Source organism: Elephantulus edwardii, unplaced genomic scaffold, assembly GCF_000299155.1.
Source record: "Elephantulus edwardii isolate Elephantulus edwardi_28Jun2011 unplaced genomic scaffold, EleEdw1.0 scaffold00093, whole genome shotgun sequence".
Lineage (NCBI taxonomy): Eukaryota > Metazoa > Chordata > Mammalia > Macroscelidea > Macroscelididae > Elephantulus > Elephantulus edwardii.
The window spans coordinates 5,522,934-5,540,250 of NW_006399843.1; the positions used below are offsets into that span (position 1 = coordinate 5,522,934).

Below are 17,317 nucleotides of genomic sequence, written 5' to 3' on the forward strand. Positions count from 1 at the left end.
TTTAGAGCTGTTGTGCATAGGGTCGCTATGAGTCGGAAACGACTCGATGGCACATAACAACAACAACAGAAGCTGTTCTAAAAGTGACAGCTTTGCTTTTCAGTCGGAGGCAGAGGAAGAGGTAAAGAAGCTCTAAGTCTCACGACAACCCACATACTGTCAGTGAGTCAGTTCTGATTCACAGCAACCCTGGATGGCACAGAGCAACCACAGATGACAGACAACTGCCCTTTAAGGCTGTAAATCTTTACTGAAGCAGACGGCGTCCTCCTTCTCTCACTGAGCAGCTGGTGTGCAACATCTTATTCACTCAGCCACCAAGGCTCCTTGTAGTAAATTGTGAAGGAAACTGTTCAGAAAAATTGAACTCCAGTTTGAAACTAGTTTCCATTATTATTTCCATTTTTAATCTCAAGACATAAATGCAAAGGACTTAATTCCTTTGAGGAATTATATCTGCAGGAAAATACCTGCATAGATGAGGAAAACATGTGAATTGATTCCTTTCTACTTGAATGGTACCATCCATCTGTCACCACTCATTGTGACCCTAGAGAAGAGACCTGTCCCTTAGAGTGTCAAAAGCTGTCAATATAGCAGCAGGCTGCTACAGCTTTCTCCTTGTCAGTGGCTGGTGTGTTCAAGTCAATGACCTTTTGTTAGCAGTCAAGCACTTAAGCACTGCATAACCAGGACTTCTTTCCATTTCAACAGTCCTTATACAACACTGGACTTTATGAAGAGGAATGTGGCATTAAGAGTGGAGGAAGACTCATCAACAACCTGCACTACGCAGATGACACAACCTTGCTTGCTGAAAGTGAGGAGGGACTTGAGACACTTACTGCAGAAGAGCAAAGATCATAGCTTTCAATGTGTAGTACATCTCTATAACAAGACAACAACAATCTCAGCACTGTGTCAACAGGTAATATCATGACAGACAGAAGAGTGAAATTGTCAAGGACTTCATTTTTCTTAAATCTACAATGATATGATGAATTGATGCCTTTGAGCTGTGGTGCTGGAGAAGAATATTGAATGTACCATGGTCTGCCAAAAAAACAAACAGATTCATCCTGGAGAGGGTTAAACCAGGCTACTCCTTGGAGGCAAGGATTCTGGGGCTTTGTCTGACATACTTTGGACATGTTGTAAGGAGGGACAGGTCCTTGGAGAGGGACATCATGCTTGGGAGGGTGGAGGGACAGAGGAGGAGGGGAAGACCCTCTATGAGGTGGACTGATTCAGTGACTGGGGTAATCGCGATGAGTGTGTCAGAGACAGTGTGACTGGCACAGGATAGAGCAGGGTTTAGGGCTGTTGTGCATAGGGTCGCTATGAGTCGCAAGTGACTCGATGGCACATAACAACAACAATGATATGTTGCATTGGAACATGTCTGCTGCCAGTTGTTGTTATGTGCCGTCAGGTCAACTATGACCCATGGTGATCTTTTGGAAAATGGCTCTGAATTCTGCCATATCTTGAGGACGGTCACTATGCCAATCCATCTCATGCAGAATCTCCCTCTCTTGCAGTCTCTCCACCTTCCAAGCATGATGTCCTTCTCTAAGGACTGATCCCTCCTCAAAATATGCCCAGAATATGTGAGGTAGAACCTCACAATCCTTGCCTCCAAGGAGCAACATGGTTGCACGTCATTCAGGACAGACTTATTTGTTCTCTTGGCAGTCCATGGTAGGCTCAAGACCCTTCTCCAGCACCACAGATCAAAGGTAACAATTCTTCTGTCATCATTAGTCATTGTCTAGGTCCCAGATGCATAACAAGTAATTGTGAAATCATGGCTAGGTTCAGGTGCACCTTAGCATTCTGGGAGTGGTCCCTCATAGCCAATTTTCCTAATGCAATTCCTCTTTTGATTTTCTGACTGCTGGTGCCAAGAGTGATAATTGTAGACCCAAGTAAGATGAAATTATTAACAATCTCAGTCTCTTCTCCATCTGCTATCAGAGATCTCTTTAAATTATTAAGGAGTAATAATGTCAGTTTAAAGACTAAGATGCACCTGATTTAGGCCATAATCTTTTCAATAATCTTTAAATAATAATAGCATAATAGCAATAACAATAGCATAACTTGGAGGCTAGGATTTTGAAGCTCTGCCTCACTTACTTTGGGCACATGGCCAGGAGAGATCGGTCCTTGGAGAAGGACATTATTCTCAGAAGTGTGCACGAACAGTGCAGGAGAGGAAGACCTGAGATGAGATGGATTGATACAGTAACTAGGGCAATGGGGGTTGGTGTGTCAGAATTAGTGACACTGGCTCAGGACAGGGAAGAGTTTAGAGCTGCTGTACATAGGATCACTATCCATCGCAGGGCAACTCAATGGCGCATAACAACAATAACATACTATGACAGGTTTGGAAACAGGAGTGGCATCTACTTCCTAAACAACATGCCTCCGGAAACTCTATGAACTTTGATAAATTTTGACAATTGTAGAAGGGCTTCAAGCTTTTCATTCATAGGGTCGCCATAGGTTGTGCTCAACTGGAAGGCAATTAATAATAATAATAATAATTAGCATAATCTTGCTATGTTATCTGAGAGCTGGACAATGAATAAGGATGACCATAGAAGAATTCATGCCTTTGGGTTGTGTTGTTGGAGAAGAGTGTTGAATGTCCCATGGACTGCAAAAAGAATAAACAGGTATGTCTTAGAGAAAGTGCAGCCTGAGAACTCCCTCTTTAAGAGACAAGGATGGTGAAACATTGTTTCACGTACTTTTGCAACTCTGTTAGGAGGGGTTATTTTCTGGAAAGGGACATCATGCTTTGAATGGTAGGGGGTCAGTGAAGGAGAGGAAAATCTTCAACTAGATGGACTGAAACTGTGACTGCAGCTATGAGCTCAAGTGCATCAGAGATAAAGAGAATGACACAGGATAGGACAAGGCTCAGAGCTCTTGTTCATCTGCTATGCGTTGCACTCAACTCAATGGCACCTGACATTTACTTTCTACTACTGTTTCATCCTCTCTGTAGAAAACCTGCCATACCCTGCCTGCCTCACGTCTCACACAGTCACAGTCACACTCTCTCCCTCTCTTACACACACACACACACACACACACACACACACACACACACACACACACTCTCTCTCTTTTTTTGGGGGTATTATAAAAGGTAAAGACAGATGCCCACAGTCTTACCCAGTCATGTTTAGAATTTACACATTTGAAATCAAGCAATATTACTAATTATAAATACAGTATAATTTGAAACATCTACAGGGTTGGAAAAGGAACCCTGGTGGTATACTTCATGTTGAGCTCTTAACTTAAAAAGTCAGTGGGATCCGAACCCCCAAGTAGTTTTTTTGAAAAAAGATAGGCAGTCCCCTCCCATAAATAAATATTCACAGCCTTGGGAACTTGATGGAGCGTCTCAATAAGTACGAAGAGATTCAATGGCAATGCATTTATGAAGTCTAAAGAAGAGGAAGAGACCAGGTCTTCTCTTTCATACCTGCTGTTCCTCAGATGAACGGAATGCTCCCTTTAAGAGATCCAGGGCTGCTGATGGGTCTACAAATTTGCGATTTGATCCCATCATCAGAGCAAACAGATATTGCAGCTCTTGCATAAACACAATATTTCTCTTTTCCTGCAGAAAATACAATGAGTTTTCTTACAACACTGTATTTTGAAAATTAGAATATAGAATGAGAAAAGCTGTCAATGACCATTGCTGTTAGATGCCTCTGAGTCAAGAGCAAGCCTGTGAACTCTGTCCTGTTCTGTGCCAGTCTCACAATCTCTGAGATGATTGAGTCCATTGCTGCAGGCTCTCTCAATTGATGCAGTTAAAGATCTTCCTCTTTCGTCAACCCTCCACCTTTCCGAGCAGGGTGTCCCTCTCCAAGAAGTAGCCTCTTCTAACAACATGCCCAAAGTATGTGAGATTATTGTCAATGATTCTCACAAAATATTTTGACGTTAATGCCAACAATTCACCTCTAGTTTATATTTATATAGATCTGGATCAGTATTAGATTTTAAATGAGACACATTCCAAGAACTCTGGCAGTAATTATTTTATTAGTTTAAAGGACATCTATGTAGAAACCAGAGTTAATATAGTCAAAACAACAAAATGTTTGTTTTCTGAGGCTGCTACCCTCCCTCTCTGTAGGGAAAAAAATAAGGAAAATGCACTTTCGTGGTAAAAATCTGGCAAAGATTATATGACTTATAAGAAGCCACAGCCTTTGGCAAGCCTCTTCTAAGGTTGACCCAGGCTTCTGGCCTCAGGTCATCTATTCTGCTTCACTTGGGCTTTGTAGCGAAATGGAACCATGAAGAATGCCATAAACAGAAAAGGGATTTCAGAATCTTTCTACGCAGAGATAAAAACTGAGGTCATAATAATGCATCATACTTTTTGCCAAGTTTTTCTATTATTATTCCCACCCTATAAATTTCCCATTTTTTACAACTGCTTATTTCCCTTTTTAACAAAGAAAGAAAAGGAGTAACTTAGAAATGAAAACAAGTAGTAACACAAGGCGAGGAACACACTGTGGTTACCACCTTTAGATAAAAACTTTAAAGTCTCTCAGATGCAGCAGACTAAACAACAATAAAGAAATGTCTCAATATCAACTTACAGTGTGACTCCGGCAATTTTCAAGTACATTTTGTGGCAGACTATAGCTGAGAACAAGTCTTCGAAATTCAGGCAATTGAAAGAGAGACTGAAATAAGAAAAAAACCAAAACTAGGTTTAAAGAAACATATTTTTACCCAAGTAAATGATATACCTGTAAATCTAGCAATTCTACTAAATAATTATGGTTATGTAAAAAAAGATATACCTGTAAATCTAGCAATTCTACTAAATAATTATGGTTATGTAAAAAAATTTTAGCTAATCAACTATCAATCCTTTTGAAAGAACCTAAGAGTTAACAAGATTGGCAGATTAATAATATAGATTATACCGGTGACTATGTAGTTAATATTACAGAAAATAATTTTCACAAAATAGGCTGTACAGCAGTGACAGGAAATGGACGAGTCACAAAATATCAACAAGGATAAATTTCAGAAATATATTTTGAGTGAAGACGTTGCAGGGAAATACTGTATTATATTATTTAGATTAGTAATACAAAAAGCAAAAGGATATACTGCTTAGGGATACATGTATGTGCATGTACCTGCGGTGGGGAGGATGTAAGTACAACAGGGATTCAATACATACAGGAAATTGAAATATTTTGTTCCTTAAATTAGCTGGAGGGTTATTGTTTATTATTCTCCTTGTTCTTTGTTTTAAACGCTGCATTTAAAATTTTAATTGGTATCTCTGGCAGAATTCTGGAAAGTGATTCTTACTTACCACTTTTATAAACTCACTTCCCTGAAACTATCACAAACCCTGATGAGGAGTTAACCAATGGTTACGTTTTTACAGTGGACTAGAAGCTCTAGTGGAGAAAAATGGGCAATCCCCTCCTGCCTGTGAAAACCTACCAGACAGTCAGTTCTTACGGCAATGAAATATAGTTTGTTTGCTTATGTTCGTTTTTTTCAGGAATTAAAATCAAGTCCTAAATGATAAAACTAAAGTTTTCTCTATAAACTGTAGATAGGTTAGTTCCTCTATCCTCCTTTCATTTTCCATTTACCTGTCTACATAGCTTCTCTCTTCCTCTCAGTTTCATTTTTACTCTGCTGACTGTTTAAACTACTTTGGGGTTTTGGTTGTTGTTATGTGCCGTCAAGTCACTTGTGACTCATAGCGACCCTATGTACAACAACCCTAAACTCTGCTCTGTCCTGTGCCAATCGCACTGTCTCTGACACTCCAATCCTGATTATCCCAGTCACTGAATCAATCCACCTCATAGAGGGCCTTCCCCTCCTGTGCTGTCCCTCCACCCTCCCAAACATGATATCCTTCTCTAAGGACCGATCTCTCTTCACAACATGTCCAAATATGTTAGACAGAGCCTCAGAATCCTTGCCTCCAAGGAGCCACCCAGTTTAACCCTTTCCAGGATGAATCTGTCTGTTTTCCTAGCAGTCCATGGTATTCTCAATACTCTTCTCCAGCACCACAGCTCAAAGGCATCAATTCTCCCTCTATCCTCCTTGGTCATTGTCCAACTCTCTGATGCATAACAAGTGATTGTGAAGACCATGGCCTGTATCAAACACACTTTAGTCTCCAGAGAGATACCATTGCTCTACTTTGGAGAGGTCCCTAACAACAGACTGTCCCATGGTAATGCGCTTTTTAATTTATGAGTCGCGAACGACTCGATGGCACATAACAACAACAACTGGTGCCAAGAGTGTTGACTGTGGAGCCAAGAAAACTAAAGCTGTGTACAATCTCAATCTCTTCACCATCCATCCTGATGCTGCCAATTGGTCCAGTGGTGAGAATCTCTGTCTTATTAACATGGAGCCTCAATCCATATTGGAGGCTGCAGTCCTTGACCCTCTGCAGTAGGTGCTTCAGGTCCTTTTCAGTACCATGAGAAAAATGACATTACGTTCTTAATCACGCCCTTTCCCCGCTTCACCTTCATTAAAATCTGACTTTCCCTAACAATGTCATTATTCTTAAAAATCATAAAAGTATCGTGTCAATATTGCTCGCATATTTCCCAAATCATTATCAATATATTTTCACTAAAATCTGCTTCCTTTCCTGTGTTGTCTACATTACTTAATCATATACCCTCTGTTCCAGTGACATCTTAAAAGCTTGAGAATAACTTGTCCATTTCTTAACTAATAATCATCCACCTTTACTAAGGAACAAGAACCCTGGATTCTGCCTCAGAGGTGGTATTTATAATGCCCTCCTCCCCACCAGTTCCTCAGCAAAGGCTCTAATAAAATTCTCATTAATGCACATGATCTCCTGACTCTAGAACTCTCCCTCCATCAATCTACCTGCCACCCAGATCCTTAAATCGATCTTTTTAACATGAACAAAATAAAGTCCTGGTATCAATGAAGATTATCAAGAGGTAGCAGTCTCCTCACCCCCCAAATCCTGCCCCATCTAGGTGATTTCAGGCAGCATCTGATTCATAGGGACATCTCTGTCAGCATTACCTTGAACATGTCTCAATAATTCAATTACTTTGCAACTTCTACTGCTACAACCATGTCTCAGTCTCTTCACATGGACTCCTGCTTCAGCTCCCTTAACAAGTTTCGCCATCTGTCTCCCTGGTCTCCTCCATTCCATTGTCCACATAATAGCCAGAATGGGTCCCTGAAGACTCAGCCTGGAGTTCCTCGATCTTCATCATAGAACCTACACTCAAAATAAAGGTCATGATCTCCCTCCCCAACCTTGTCTTTGATGGCTTTCTCCTTTGCTCTTTGCATTTTGGCCAGTCCTTGATATACCAATTCTGCTCCTACGTTAAGGCCATTTTTCTCCCCGCAGGATGGGCATACATGGTTCACTCTCACCACTCGGGTAGTCGCTCAAATTTCATCAACTTAGTGAAGCCAAATCCAGTACCACAGCTAATATTACAACTTGCTCCACCCATGGCAATTTCAAATTTTCCTACCAGATCTTTTTCCCCCTCTATCATAATGATCACAGTCTAACAAATTAAACAAAAGTGTACAATTGTCCATTGTCTCACCTCACAAAAACCTTGATTTCCATAAAGGCAGGGACTCAAGGGCCTAAAACAGTACTAAACACACAGGAAGCAGGTACTAAACAAGTAATCACTGAGGGAACTGTTGGTTTCCTGGGCATATTATTGTTCGTAACATGCTCTTCCACTCTACCTATATCATCCACATCAAAAGCCACACCCAGTCTATGTCAATACCTGGAAAAGTGTCAATTCTCAAATCACAAATTCAGAAAATCTATTCGATTAAGATTAAATAATATATTTTTTGGCTTATTCCCTTTTCACCTTCAGGCCTCTATTCAAATGTCCTTCAAAAAGGTCACCCCCAATCATTCTATGTAAATAAAATACTTTTCTTTCCAGGGGACCCTCTCACGCCCAGTGATCTTATCCTCATTCATCTTTTAGGCACTCACCACCTGATATACATTTTTGGTACTGTCTGACTTATTTTTTTAAAGTAAATTCCATAAGAGCTGGGCTTTGTTTTATTCACTGCTGTTTCCTCATGGCCTGAAACACTGCTAAGTACGCTATTAACTTAAATGAACAAATGTACATAGTGGTAAAAGAAAGAACTCCATTTTGCAGCTTGAGTGGATGTATAGATGCTATGTACCATGTCAGAAGAGATTGTACAAGTAGGAATCAAGTGCTGTTTTGAGGACATGACACAGAGAAGACACCTAGATAATATTTCCTACATAATACTGCCTTTGAAGGGAGCTCTGGTGGCTTCAGGGGCAAAGAATTGTATTACCAATCCCAAGACATGTGGTTTGAATCCACCACCTGCGCTGAAAGAGAAAGATGGGCAATCTCCTCCCATGATACTATCATTTACCTGGTTACTCAGTCTAGAAACTTTCTTAACTCTCCTCTGCACATATGTCATGCCCAGTGAATCACCTAACTCTGTGGCTTTTACCTCCTAAATGCCTATGTTGTTGTTGGGTGCCACTGAGTCACCTATTATTCCTAGCGATGATGTGAACAACAGATCTGAACTTGGCTCTGTCCTGCACCAAACCCACTATTCTGGTATGATCCATCCCAGTGTTCTAGTCACTGGGTCAATCCATGTAACTGGGGTCTTCTTCTCTTTTTCTGGCCCTTTCCCAGCATAACTTCTTTACTGCCATGACTTTTGCCACTTCTCTGTTTCAGATATCATCTCTTATCTATGCATCTATGGTTCCTTTTGGTAACCAATTTCTCACATATTCACTCATGCCTGACAGTGATATATTGTTTCTCTTTTTGACAATAATATGTTGTTATATACTGCTGAATTGGAGTCAACTCACAACTGAGCCTCCAGTGGGTTTTCAAAGGCTGTAAATTTGACAGGAGACTGTTCATCTTTAGCATATGCTATATGCTGATCTGAAATATTTATGCAATATATTTGCAACCACAGATATTTTTTTCAGTTCTACTAAATTTCTTTCTTTGTCTTCTTAACATTGAGCCTCAATCCATATTGTAGGCTGCAGTCCTTGACCCTCTGCAGCAAGCGCGCAAGCGCTTCAGATCCTCCTCAGTTTCAGCAAGCAGGGTTGTATCATCTGCATAACGCAGATTGTTGATAGACCAATTGGCAGCATAAGGATGGATGGTGAAGAGATTGAGATTGTTCACAACTTTAGTCTGCTTGGCTCCACAATCAACACTCTCGACACCAGTAGCCAGGAAATTAAAAGACGTATTGCGATGGGAAAGTCTGCTGTCAGGGACCTCTCCAAAGTATTGAAGAGCAATGGTGTCTCTCTGGAGACTAAGGTGCATCTGATATAGGTCATGGTCTTTGCTATCACTTGTTATGCATCACACAGTTAGAAAGTGACTAAGGAGGATAGAAGGAGAATTGATGCCTTTAAGCTGTGGTGCTGGAGAAGAGTATTGAGGGTACCATGGACTGCCAAGAAAACAAACAGATTCATGCTGGAGAGGGTTAAACCAGGTGGCTCCCTGGAGGAAAGGACTCTGAGGCTCTGTCTAACATACTTTGGACATGTTGTAAGGAGGGACTGGTCCTTGGAGAGGGACATCATGCTTGGGAGGGTGTTCCAATCACACTGGGGTAATCGGGATGGGAGTGTTAGAGACAGTGTGATTGGAACAGGACAGAACAGAGTTTAGGGCTGTTGTACATAGGGTCGCTATGAGTTGTAAGAGATTCGACAGCACATACAACAACAACAGCTAAATTTAAACATCAGAGTATCTACATATAAAATACAAAAAAAATAACCAAAATACCTAGTCTTTGAAAAATCTCTTCATTTTTTTGTTTTCAATTCTTAAAAGTTGTTTTTCACATTTAATAAATTACAAAATTATATCCTGATGGCACATTTTCCTCTTTAAAATATCATACCTGAATAACGGCATTAAACCAACATGTATTGCCAACATTTTTCAGCCCGACTGGCCAACCATCAACCCTCCTCCAGTCATTGGGATTGGGATTCTCTCCCCAGACTTCACAGCGTTTTCTCTTTGAGCGTTTAGTGTCTGCAGAAGTTACTTCTTGGATCCTACATTGCATCAACATACATATATATTTTTAAAAAAAATGTTAAAGAGCAATACACTGTATGAAAGGTGTGGATGACATTTCACAGGTAAACAAAATGATGGATAAGCTATTTACTGAGTAATGACCAGATATATATTTATTGTATGTGATTATAAGATACATGAAAAGCAAAAATTTAAATATAAGGATGTTCAACTGTCCATACATTGATTAATACTCACTAGTAAGGTCCATGGAGGAACTGCCTTGACATTTAAGACTATGGCCCCTTTAAGGAAACTTTGGTAGTCTAGTGGGTAAAGAGTTATGTTGCCAAGCCAAAAGCAAGGAGTTCAAATCTACAAGCTAGTCAATGGGAGAAAGATGGTCAATCTCCTCCCATGTGATTTACTGCCTCTGAAAACCTGCTGAGGGTCAGCTATGAGTTGGTTCCAACTCGATGGCACATAACAACAATTAAGGAGCCTTAGTGGCTTAGTCCATTGTTGCTGCATTGTTAACCAAAAGGCCAGGCATCTCCAGAGGCTGAATCCACCAGTGACTGGCTCTATGGCAGAAAGAGAGGCAGCCTCCAGAAACTAAAGGAGGGTCCACTATGAGTTGGTATCGATTTGATGACAGTTCAATTTTGAGTTACTGCTAACTACAAGTTCTGTATTTCAAGGATAGCTTTTTATCTCAGGCTTTGCCATTAAAATGGAAAGAGAGAAATTGATACGGATAAGAACCTCCCAAATGTCTATAACAAAACTCCGACCACTGATTCCTTAACAAAGATAATTTAGTCATGTGAAAAACTAAACATTTTCAGAAACTGACCACTCTTAGAATGAGAGATTTTGTAGGAAGGCCAGATAATTACCAAATTAATACTCATTAAAAATATATCCCCTGGTCCCTTATGAGGCAATGACAGAGAAGGGAAACTTCCATTTTCAAACACACAATAATTTAAGTCTCAAAGTTAAATGTCAAATCCATTGCCACACAGGCAACTCCGACTACAGGAGCCATGGAAGACAGAAGAGAAATGCTAGCAAGGCCAAGGCTGCAAATCTTTCTGCAATGATCCATCTAGTGGGTGCAAACTACTGACTTTTTCGTTACTGAGTCCTTTCCTCACCACATCTTTAATAAAGGGAATATGAATTTTCAGAGTTGGGGCTGTTTTTATTTTTTTTTTTTCTCCTAGCAATTGTGAACTATAAAATCCTGCAGAACACAGGCTGGATACAACTTTTTGTCATATTTTTCTCTTTCAAAAGTGGCTCAAAGACTAAATAAACTGTTGTGAATTCAACAAGAAAGTGCATTTAGTTACAATCAAAGGAGATTTATAGAGCTGTTTTTGAGTAACATTTCAAAGATACTGCCTTTGACCTATACACTGATATGGAAAGGAAAGGTTATAAATGAAATCACTAACCTGTTAACATCTCTTCCATCAGCTGGAATTTTGGGAGATTCCAGGAGACTCAAAGCAATGGCAGCCTGAAGATCATCTTTGCTATCATGAGTGAGGTCTATCACTTCTGTAAGACAAACAGAAATTTAATTGGCCTAGGAGTGGCATCCACTTCCTAAACAATATGCCTCTGGAAACTCTATGAACTTTGATAAATGACGATAGTTATCAAAAGGCTTCAGGACTTTTGTTTATAGGGTCGCTATGAGTCATGCCCGACTCGATGGCAATCAACAACAACAACAACAACAACAAAATAGACACAAGAAATCAAAATACATGTCAGATGGGGAAAATCTGTTGTCAAGGACCTCCCTGCAGTGCTAAAGAGCAAGGATATCAGTTTACTATGGTCTGCCTGACCCAAGCCAATGTATTTTCCACTGCTTCTTATACACGTGAAAGTTGGATAATGAATAAAGAAGGCAGAAGCAGCAGCAATGCCTTTGAACTGTGGTGTTGAAAGAATAGTGAACATCGCATGGACTGCCAAAAAAAAAATCAAATCTGTCAGAGAGGAAATACAACCAGGGTGCTTCTTAGAGGCAAGGATAATCGAACTTCACTTTACACACCAACCCCTTGCAAGGAAGGGCCAGTCCTTGGAAAAGGATACCATGCAGGGAAAGGTGAAGGGTCAAAGAGAGAGAGGAAGACTGTCAACGAGATGTACTGACACAGGGCCATAACAATGTACCGGAGCATGGTAGAACCATGAAGATGGCACAGGACAGGGCATGGCTCCAATCTGTTGTTTATAGGGTCACTGTGAATTATAGTCAACTGGATACCTAACAACAACAACAGTGTTATGCAGGAAGCACTACCCTTCTGTCTGTACTATATAGGGTGCGGGGGAAGTCAAAGATGTACGCAAATCTAGATAACCTCCCTAGCTGGCACTATAATGAGTCATCTGTGTAGCAGTGCCATTACTCTATGCCAAAGTCAAAGGAGTAACTTACTGCTACACTGTAACCTTTGACTAGCAAATAGCCCAGAAATAACAAGCAGCTAAAATGCAATGAATCAAATAGTCACCACTTCAGTCGCATTTGTAAATGAAACAATTTCCTTATAAATCATCATGAAACATCAGATAAGTTTCAAAAATTCAAGGAAAAGACATTTGCAGTCTCACATAACCTATTCTAGAGATAAAAGGACACACATCTAGATTAATTTCATGAGGCCAGCTTAACATCTTCAAACCAAACCACTGAAGAACCCGAAAGAGAAAGTAAAACCACAAACTCTCCCATGATCATGGATGCAAAATAGTGAAACACTAGAAAATAAGTTATATTAAAAAGAGTATACATTAAGATTCACTTGGTTTATTGTTGAATTAAATGTTAACAGTAGAAAATCATAAAAAGCCATTATTTTTGACAGATTAAAGGATAAATCAATCAGCTCAACAAAGAAAAAGTAGTTGGTTAACACTTGACCTCTATTCACAATAAAAGCTCCAAGTCAGTTATGGATAGGAAAGAATCTATTCTTAAGCTGAAAAATAGTACCAAGGAAAAGAATACAGTAAACTTTGTAATAATTGCTGAAATGTTAAATAAATTTCTTTTAAAAAGAGTATTAAGGCAAAGATATCTACAATTACTGCTACCCACCCCCAACTGTTCTGAAAGTATTGCCTAGTGCAGTAAGACAGTAAAAGAACCTCCCCAAAATTGGAAAATAAGAAACATAGTTGTCAGAATTTACAACTAAAATAATTAACAATAGTGAAAAATCCAAAGTAATCTATAGAAAAGTAACTATTAAAGGCAATTAGATAAACAACATAAAAAAGCAAAATGATTGTCTACTTCTGAACATTTCCTTTTAAAAGAAGAAAAAACCACCAAGGTACAACAAAGCTACCATAATCAAGACAGCATTGCTGTGATTAAAGATAAACACAAAAATCAATGGATGTAATAATAAGTGTGGAAACAAACACATTCATCTAGGGTCTGAGTTTTGACAAGGGTGCTAAGAAAATTCACTTGGGAAACAGTATCTTTTCAAGGGATGTGCTGGAAAAATCTAGACATCCACATGTCATAGATTAAGTTGGACTCTTACCTCAGGACAAATATAAAAATTAACTCAAAGTGGATCAAGAACTCAAGCTGAAGAGCTAGAACTGTAAATTTCTTAGAGCATCTTTGCAAATCTTTGTGGCCTTTAATTAAACAACTGTATCTTAGGTATAACACATAAAGCATAAGAATCAAAAGGAAAAAAAATCTGAACCCAATCAAAATGAAAGCATCCTAAGCTTTAATATAAAGAAATAAGCAAAACTACCCAGAGAATGGGATAATAGCAAACAAATATCTGATAAGAAACCTATAAATAATTTCTGATCAGAACCACAACAGATTAATCTTGAGAGAAAGTTTAGCAGAAAAAAAATAATCCAGGTTTACTGGATTTACAGGGTCAAGAAGACTCCCTAAGACTTGCTGCCCTGATACATTTTAGTACTGAATTGAAACTATCCCATCAAAGTAACTTTTACCCTAAGTAGCAGGTCAGCTTCATATAGAAGTTAAATATCACCTTCACTGTGCTTTGTTTAAAAACCATTTAAGACCAAATGATCAACAAGCTATCTAAAGCACAAATAAGATGCTTGGGAGACTGTGGACACTAGGTTAATGGGAACGCAACAACTAGAATGAAAACAGATGGAAAGTTGATAAAATATTAATGTAACCAACATTACTGAATAATGTAAATTTAAGCTATTTTACAGTGTACACTTTTTTTTTCTTTTCTTCTCCATGCCTCTTTTTAAACAGTCCCTCCGTAAGGACTATCCACTTAGCTTTGTATCCAAAGACGAAATTTGTAGGTGAAAGGAGTTAGCCTTCGTTACAGACTGGTTAATTTCAGGGTCGAAAATATGGAACGCTTCACGAATTTGCGTGTCATCCTTGTGCAGGGGCCATGCTAATCTCTGTATCGTTCCAATTTTAGTATATGTGCTGCCGAAGTGAGCACACAGTGTACACTTTATAAGCAAAAATATTTTTAAAGCAAGCAAGTTGTGTCATCTGCATATTCCTCCAATTCTGACGCAGCATTCCTCTTCCAGAGTCCAACTTTAGGTATGATTTGCTCAGCATACAGACTGAATAGGTATGGAGAAAGGATACAACAACTCTGATGCACACCCTTCCTGATTTTAAACCATAGAATGTTCCCTTGCTATATTCAGACAACTTCTTGGTCTAGGGATAGAGTTTATATGAGCAAAATTAAGTGTCCTGGGATTACCATTCTTCTCAATCTTAGCCATAGTTTATGATGCAGACAGTTAAATGTCTTGCCATATTCAATAAAATACAGATAGACATTCTTCTGGTGTTCTCTGCTTTGAGCCAATATCCATCTGATATCAGCAATGATACCCCTAGTGCCCTGGCCGCTTCTGAACTCCACTTGAACTTCTGGTAGCTCTTTAAGAATGGTTCTAGTAATTTTTAGATGATCTTCAGCAATATTTTGCTTGCATATGATATTAATGATAGCATTCAATAATTTCCACATTCTGTTTAACCACTTTTCTTGGAAATGGGAACAAAACTCTTACACTCTGTTGCCCAGGCAGCTGTCCTCCAATTTTCCTTGTATAAATTGGCAAGCATGTTCACAGCTGCATCTCTTAGTAGAAATATGTCACTGAAATTGGTATCACATCAATTCTTAGGATCTTATTTTTTGCCAGTGCCTTCAGTGCAGCTTGAACTTTTTCCATCATTAAAACTGGTTCTTGATTATAAACTATTTCCTGAAATGTTTCAGGACAATCAAATTTTTTTGGTATAACAATTCTGTGTATTCCTTCTATCTCCTTTTGTGCTTCCTAAATCATTCAAAATTTTGCCCATAGTTTGACTCTGTTCTTCAGTTCTTTCAGTTTGAAACATGAGAAATATGTTCTTCCCTTTTGGTTTTTTAACTCCAGGTCTTTGTACAGTTTAATGTATTACCTCATGTTTCCTTCTCAAGCTGCCCTTTGAAATCTCCTGCTATCTCATCTGTTGTTTCTTGTTATGTGCTGTCAAGTCACTTGTGACCCTATAGACAAGAGCCCTAAATCTTGCTCTATGCTGCGCCAACCTTATTGTCTCTAACACACCTACCCTCATTATCCCAGTCACTGAATCAGTCCATCTCATGGAGAGTCTTCCTCTCTTGCGCTGTCCCTTCACCCTCCCAAACATGATGTCCCTCTCCAAGGGACTGGTCCCTCCTTGTAACATGTCCAAAGTATGTCAGACGAAGCTTCAGAATCCTTGTCTCCAAGGAGCAGCCCATTTTCACCCTCTCTAAGACAAATCTGTTTGTTCTCCTAGTGACCCTATGTACAACAGCTCTGAAGCCTGCCTTGTCCTGAGCCAGTCTCATTGTCTCCAACACATCTACCCCCATTATCCCAGTTATCCTCTAGCAGTCCATAGTATATTCAACACTTTTCTCCAGCACCACAGCTCAAAGACATCAATTCTCTTCCTATCCTGCGAAGACTATGGCCTGGATCAGGTGCACATTAGTATCCAGATTGAGGTCATTGCTCTTCAGTACTCTGGAGAGGTCCCTGACAGCTGACTTTCCCAGTACAATTCATCTCTTGATTTCCTGGCTGCTGGTACCAAGAATGTTGATTGTGGAGCCAAGTAAACTAAAACTGTTAACAGTTTCAATCTCTTCACTATCTATAATGATGCTGCCAGTTGGCCCAGTAGTGAGAATCTCTGTCTTCTTGATGTTGGACTTCAATCCATATTAAAGGCTGCAGTCGACCTTCTGCAGCAAGGGCTTCAGGTCCTCCTCAGTTTCAGCAAACAGGGTTGTGTCATCTGCATAATGCGGGTTGAATCTTCCTCCAATCCTGATGCCACATTCTTCCTCATACAGTCCAGCATCTCAGATGATCTATTCTGCATATAGACTGAAAAGGTATGGAGGGTCCCTGATGGACCCTCTTCTTGATTTTGAACCATGTAATGTCTCCTTCTTCTGTTCTGATGACTGTCTCTTGGTTCAAGTATAGGTTTCACATAAGCACAATCAAATGTTCTGGGATTCCCGTTCTTCTCAGAGTCAGCCACAGTTTGTTGTGATTCACAGAGTAAAAGCCTTTGTATAGTCAATGAAACACAGACAGACATTCCTCTGGTACTCTCTGCTTTTAGCCAAGAGCCTCTAATATTAGCTCTAATATCCCTAGTACCACAGCCTCTTCTAAACCCAGCTTGCACATCTGGTAGTTTTCTGTTGATGTGTTGCTCCAGTCACTTTTGGATAATTTTCAGGAGAATCTTGCTTACATGTGATATTGATATTGTTTGATAATTTCCGTACTCTGTCAGGTCACCTTTCTTTGGAATGGGAACAAATACCGATCTCTTCCAGTCAGTTGGCCAGGTGTCTGTCCTTCAGATTTCTTGACACAACTTAGCACATCCAGTGCAATGTCTGTTTTTTTTTTCTTTTTATTATTAAATTTTATTAGTTTTAATGAACATTTACAGGGATTTTGGATTTTCATTCCTTCATTGCTGCACCATTCTCTCTACCCTCCTCCCCAGTTTGTTCTTCTTCCCCGCCATCCGAATGTCTGTTTTAATTGTCCAG

The 17,317-nt window shown here is 39.5% G+C and overlaps 1 protein-coding gene across 1 annotated transcript in view; it reads right to left on the minus strand.

Annotated features, from left to right (window-relative positions):
• The window catches only part of USP28 (ubiquitin specific peptidase 28), a 98,383-nt gene that overhangs the window by 42,639 nt on the left and 38,427 nt on the right, over positions 1-17,317 (minus strand). Inside the window, exons 4-7 of the mRNA XM_006890792.1 lie at positions 11,630-11,735; positions 10,042-10,201; positions 4,647-4,733; positions 3,506-3,643 (exon numbers count right to left, since the gene is read on the minus strand). Of these exons, the coding sequence (XP_006890854.1) occupies positions 3,506-3,643; positions 4,647-4,733; positions 10,042-10,201; positions 11,630-11,735 (491 nt within the window). The remainder of the gene's footprint in view (positions 1-3,505; positions 3,644-4,646; positions 4,734-10,041; positions 10,202-11,629; positions 11,736-17,317) is intronic.